General features: G+C 37.4%; 1 protein-coding gene across 1 annotated transcript; it reads left to right on the forward strand.

Annotated features, from left to right (window-relative positions):
* The first annotated feature begins 791 nt into the window (after positions 1-791).
* LOC117573935 (E3 ubiquitin-protein ligase MGRN1) lies at positions 792-4154 on the forward strand. Its single transcript, XM_034257465.2, has 3 exons — positions 792-2204; positions 2636-3621; positions 3862-4154. The coding sequence occupies exons 1-3, from the start codon at positions 919-921 to the stop codon at positions 4029-4031; spliced, it is 2442 nt and encodes an 813-aa protein (XP_034113356.1). The 5' UTR covers positions 792-918; the 3' UTR covers positions 4032-4154.
* The last annotated feature ends 2594 nt before the right edge of the window (positions 4155-6748 follow it).

A 6748-nucleotide genomic window follows, 5' to 3' on the forward strand; every position in this document is an offset into this window, starting at 1 on the left:
TCATAATAAAAATTTCGATGGAAATAAAATATTCATTGTGTAAAACATTTTATCCCCTTCAAACATTTCATGTGAACTTTAATTCATATTTAATTAGTGCAAAGAGTTTGAATTAACTAGCATTTCACTGAGCTTTCTAAACGTTTAGTTTGATAGTTTGTAATTGGATGTGTTTCCATTTTCATTGCTATCGACAATTTTTAAGTTTTAGAGACACTGCTATCGAATATAAAGTGTTTGAAACAACTTGGAATTGAAACAGCCTGAGCGAACAGCGGAATCGCAGTGCAAATTATTGACGATAGAAGTGAAAAGCTATTTTAAAATACATTTTTTTTTTCAAAAATTTATATAAATTTGCAAACTAGCATATTATTTAAAAAGTAAATATATTAATTTCATTAATAAATCTTTTTTGAATCACATTAATTTTTAAATTAATTCTGTTCGGTAAGGTAAGGCAGATGGGCAAACAATCTTGAAATATGTGAATTAACTAATTATAGAATTATTATTTATAACCCCCTATAAGGACTATGGCTAAAAAACAGTTTTAATATTTATGAAGAATTTAATTTATTTTTTTTTATACACATTAAAGTAGAAAACCTCTCTCAAAATAATGTGTTTTAAACAATTGAACTGTATAATGGTTGACATTTTCGATTATGCATAAAAATAAAATAGAAATGAAGGGAATATATCAGTCTGCCAATCGATATATCGCATGGGATTTAACGATTGCGAGTGGAAAACATCGTTGCTATCGATATTATTGGTGCCGTCTCTGTTTTTGACACAAATACATACACATAGAAGAAATATGTGCGTGAATGTTATAATTGTTAGCGAAAGAAAAGACAACACAGTATCGCAATCAGCAAAACAGGAATTACAAGCAAACAAACCATCAAATAAATGGGCAACTTTGTGAGCAGGCAAAATGCAGCTGTCGAGGAAGCAGACCATTCCACCAATCATGCCTACAAATATCCACCACGAATTGGAAATTTCTTTAGCACCCATTTTATAATGGGAGGCGAACGCTTCGACACGCCCCAGCCCGAATCATATTTGTTTGGCGAAAATGCCGACCTCAATTTTCTGGGCAATCGCCCCACAGCGTTTCCCTATCCGCCGCCACAGGCCAATGAGCCGACAAAAACGTTGAAAAGTCTTGTCAACATACGCAAGGAATCTGTGCGTTTTGTGCGTGTGCCAAACGATAATAAAAACAAAAAGCAAACTGATGTCGTCGATGCTGCCACAGAGAACAAAGCGAAAACAAGAGAATTGAGTGAAAGCAGCAGCAATCACACTCAAGTCGATGGCAATGTGATATGTAACATGACAACGGCAACAGACACTGAGATTATCGGTTCGCCAAGCTCTTCTTGCTACAATATTGAATTTACGTTCGATTCGGATGCAAAATGCGCTATCACCATTCATTATTTTTGCACCGAGGATGTGAGTCTCAGTGGAGTTACATTGACTCAACGCGAGGGTCTGCTCACGTCCTTCACATCGGAAACGTATCATTATGACAAGGGCATCAATCAATGCTTCTCGCAGCCGAGCCACGTCTTCAATCCACAGCTGATACCAGAGGATGATCTGGTCTATAATGCTGGACGCGAACAGTATCCGGTTGCTATACACTGTGTGGTCGAGGAGGGCAACGAGGAATGTCGTCAGTCGCACACAACCATTTGTGTGATTGATCATCATCCAGAGACGACGACTTATGTGTTGCGTGCACTCAAACAAAAGATCTTTGTCGATGGCCTCTGCTATCTCCTGCAAGAGATTTATGGCATCGAGAATAAGGCGGTGAACAAATCGCCCTTAGACGAAGAGATCGATGACCATGGCAGCGAGTGTGTCATCTGCATGAGCGAGACTCGCGACACTCTTATACTGCCATGTCGCCATCTCTGTCTGTGTAATTCGTGCGCCGATTCGCTTCGTTACCAAGCCAACAATTGCCCCATTTGTCGGGCACCATTCCGTGCGCTGCTCCAAATACGAGCCGTGCAGAAGGGCATCAGCAGCAGCAGTTCGCACATGGTTCATCATCAGAATACGCCAACCTCAGTTGCTGGCGGTGGTGGTGAATCGACGCCCATTGACATTCCACCAGGATTTATTCCGGTCTCGCTGATTGAAGCTCTTAATGGACCGCCACAAGTGACGCGTGCCAGGTATAAACATCACATTTATAACTTACAACAATCGATCGTGCATTAAGAAAGAGTTCCAATTAAAAAGTATACGTTTCAGTAGGTTTTCATCGCTAAGTTAAAGCTAAGACACAAACTCCAGCAAGTATTTTAACCAGTACTTATCGCAGACACGAACCAATTGTAGATATTTCACTTATTTGCATTTGAATGCCAAGAGGCACGTGAGTAGACGAACAAAATAATGATTTTCTGTGCACAACATTACATTACCTCCAATTTAACAAAATCAATTTAGAATGTAGAAGAAATTAGTCTTTATAGTAAGTGTGATAATTAAGATGAAGTTTTAGGTTGTCTATAACAATATTTTTAGATTGCAATTTAATTCCACATTGAATTTACTAAATATTTCTTGTGTTCATGTGCTTCTCTGTTTTTTTGTACAATAGAAGCGTTGATCATGATATCATGGACAGCTCAACGGTGGCTGCCTCAACGATGACCAGCGGCGACAACGTTAAGGCCACATCACCAGTCAAGTCGAGTAGCCAACGGCGATCAAAGATTAAAAAGAATGCATCAACTTGCACCACAACGAACGAGATGAGTACACTCACAACGCAAACGAGCGGTGGAACATCAACAGTATCTGTGGTGGAAATTGAAAGCGATCCCAAGAAGTCAACGCCTTCTTTGACGTCATCGTCAAAGGCAACGTCAACGCCGACACTCACTTGCTCCCCAAACATACAGGAGGTGCACATCATAAATGAGCGCCACAATGGGCTGAAGTACCAGAAGCACAATCAATCTGGTAGCAACCACGATGTCGTCGACGATGAAGACAGCGAAAATGAGAAGCTGTCACCGCTGCTTTCGCCAGGTAGCCGAAGCAAAAATACATCATGCAAGTCACTGAAACAAGTGGTGGCCAGTCTGGGTATTCATGATGACGATGACGATGATGATGTGGTGGACGGAGGAAGTCCAAATATTGATGCAGCTGGAGAAGACATTGCTGGCCATGATTCTCTCTCCCGCAAAAGTGACTCCTCCCTAAAACGAATTAAGCATACCGGCGATCTGGCCGACTGTGAAAAGCCATCCACAGAGCCAGCTGGCCTATTGGCAGCCAACTTGAGTGCCGAGGAATCGGATTATTATACACCCGATGACACACAAAACAATATATTGAGCCCATTGTGTCAGAGCGAACGGACAAAGGGCGGAGATTCCGGAAGTCGTCATGAGACGATGTCATCCGACACCAACATGTCCAGCTCAATTGGAATCGGCGGTGGATACAGCAGCACTGTGAAAAAGATCCAGAATCTGCACAAAAAATCCACTTCAGTGGGTAACATTGTGGGACCCGCAAACAGTACTTGCGGCGGCGTTGTTGACTTAAAGATCAATAATGTCAGTTCACTTCCAGGTAATCAAATCACAAATAATTAATCCAGTTATTAGTAACGTGCCAATACGCTTATTCCTTGATAATGTGAAAAAATCCGAGTCAATTTTTGACACACATTGTTTAATCCACTTTTAATGCGACATGGATAAAATAAAAGATGCGGTGAACTATTCAAGAAATACTAAAAAAGGAAAACTATAATGAAAATTGTATTATTCTTACCAAATTTTAACTGTAAACCTTTGTTTTATTTTGCAGATATGTTGGACAGCCCGGTTAGCGGAAATTCAGCGTCCACGCGCAGTTCCAGTGATAGCTACTCATCGAGTTCATCAACTAAGCAATTGCTTAGCTCTAACCCATCCACAACGGCGGCGAACATTATTGTTGATGACAAGACTGCACTTCAGAATGCGGTCAATGTTTGAAATACAACCTGTGCTAGACAAATGTAGGGTGTTATATGGTATATATAAATATATATGTATGTCTATGTGAATGTATCATTATAAATTAAATATGGTTCAACATGATATTAGCTTTTAACAAAACCTACAATTTGTATTATTTTCGTGAATCGAAACTATCGAGAGAACTTTTGATTTGCAGACCACTTTTGGACAATTATTGTAGTGCATATGCAAATTGGAAAGCTATCTGTGATGTTGATGCTTGGATGATAAACTTAAAAGTGATTCAAGAGAAAGTGCTTTGGATACACTTCATTTGCTACTATTAACTTCAGAAAACGATGGTAAAATTATACAAAGCACTGCGATGGATACATCACTGGAGATAATAAGAATATGGTAAATGCATGGATCACAGCACTTAACAAAGACTGACGTATAACAAAAACAAGGCAAAACCTGTCCAACAAATGCCTGTTCCCATTATTATTGGGGTTTTGAAGTAGGCAACCTTACAATGTTGGGAACTGATCTATTAAACAAACCAAGGACACACTTCACAGCACTACGTCGCAAATATTATATGTAGTATGCTTAACATACATTATATATTCTATCTTTGGTACTCTAAGGTCGCTTAAAAAAATGAACCACACAACACTGGAAGTGAAAAATGATTAACAAATTAATAAAAGTCATTGACGAACTGCCATTTGCACTATTGGTAAACTTAAAAACGTAAATATATTGCAACTTCAAGTACCTACAATTCCCATAAATTCAGTTCAATTGGAATTCGCAATGAGTGGGTTGCAAACATTTGTTTATTAACATTATTTTAAATATAACACAACAAAAAAAACGTAGGCATAGCTTCCGTTTGGTTCAGTATACATATTGAAGACACATACTACATAAGACATAGATCATTTCTTTCTTCGACTTTTTCAGCATGAGTATTATTTATATCTGCTACCCATAAGGTAGAAAGCTATTACCCATAGGGTAGTAATAATGTTTTGTGCCTGCAGGAAATGAATATAATAGGCAGAAGACGTCATCTCCGATCCTACAAGGTATATATTCTTGATTAGTTTCAACAGTCGAGACGATATAGGTATGTTTTTCTATCCGTTCATACTAATAAGCACATAGATCTCAACGACTACAATATATAGAGATATAATTTTCTTATGTTTGCCCGCAGATCAAATTTGTTTAAATTTTTTGCCACACCCATTTCTGCAATAACAAAAATCAAATAACAAGCGTAATTTTTTGGTAGGGAGAATAACAATTATAGTATTTTTGATTCCTGGAAATTTGGTTGCAATCAGACAAAAATGATTGAGGTTATTTATGAAATACTTTTGTATGGCCAAAAACGCCGACTTATTAAGGGTTTTGGTTTCTTTGGCTGCCAATCTGGTTTATTTTGCACTCCATGTTATATTTTGAATGTAGGACTATAACAATATACCTAGTTTAACCTTTGGTATATTTTAGTATTTTTGTGGTATATTAATGTGGTATATATTAAAATTAATACCGCACTGTATTGGTTTTATTCACAATAAGTAGCAGGTAATTCCCAGTCGGAGACACTCGACAGTAGCTTTCTGACTTGTTTTTAATTTAGATTTCATTTTGATATGCAAAATAATGATCAGATTCTAAACAAGTTCTGATTTTCCAACAGGGGAGTTGTTAGCAAAATAAGAAAGTAATTCCCGTTGTGATATCAAGTATACGCAACATAGCCTAAGAAGCAGAAGTTTTTTCTTAGTTAACCAAAAATTAAGTATACGCGCACATTAAGTATACGCGCAGTGTACTCAACTGTTACTCAACTGTTTTCTACATAGTTGTAAACGCCTGCAGAAAGGTGACAACTATAGAAAATCAACAAAAAAAAGAAAACGAATAAATGTTATACTTCGGATGATCCATATTATTCATAAGCAAAGAAAATTTCCCATTTCTAGCTTGTCTGCATAACTATGCTTAAGATAACTTGAGTAAATATTAGACTAAGCGTTCGATAACTGATAATATTAATAGATAATTTGTCGTATGTGACACACCTGTTTTACTCATTCATTCATTCATTTGATCGTAATTTGAACTTTGCCTTTATTTAAATATCTACAACGGTAACCGTTAGCTTTTAATACCAAGAATTTAATTACCGTAAGAATAGGTTTATAATTGAAAATAATTTACCTTGCCTTAACGAAATATTTTTTAAATGTGGCGGTTACAAAAAAAATAAGATAAGAAAGTGATTACCAATTAAATCGAATTTGCTAACCTGGATAATGTAAAGTAACTAAGAACCTAAAAAAAATATCACATTTCATTTAAAATACTTTACACGTAAACCAGCAAAAGGAACTAAATGTCCTCTGAAAACAGCATTTTGTTAAAGGATTAATGTTTCTAGTGGAAAATCCAGTTCTGTTGCGATGAATGTAACAAATTGTTAACAACTTTTTTCGATGACCCCTTTGCGCAAGTATTTGAAATGAGCAAAAATCTTGGCACTTGCGATGGCGATGGCGATGAGCTGCAAACGAAAATGTGCATGCAACAGTAGAGCAATTGCAATGTGACCAACGAACGAATGTAATAATTAGTGTCGGAGGGTGTAATCGATAACACAGCGACAAGGCGATAGACGGTGAAAGCAGCAGCGACAGCAACGCGGTTAGGTTCCGTTCACAGCGTCTCTGTGT

Source organism: Drosophila albomicans, chromosome X (assembly GCF_009650485.2).
Source record: "Drosophila albomicans strain 15112-1751.03 chromosome X, ASM965048v2, whole genome shotgun sequence".
NCBI classification, from domain to species: domain Eukaryota; kingdom Metazoa; phylum Arthropoda; class Insecta; order Diptera; family Drosophilidae; genus Drosophila; species Drosophila albomicans.

What these genes read in the sequence shown, in the direction of transcription:
- LOC117573935 (XM_034257465.2), top strand. Translation starts at nt 919, where the DNA reads ATGGGCAACTTTGTGAGCAGGCAAAATGCAGCTGTCGAGGAAGCAGAC. An exon ending in CCACAAGTGACGCGTGCCAG is followed by an intron (nt 2,205 to 2,635) that starts GTATAAACATCA and finishes TTTGTACAATAG; the next exon opens with AAGCGTTGATCATGATATCA. An exon ending in TAATGTCAGTTCACTTCCAG is followed by an intron (nt 3,622 to 3,861) that starts GTAATCAAATCA and finishes TTTATTTTGCAG; the next exon opens with ATATGTTGGACAGCCCGGTT.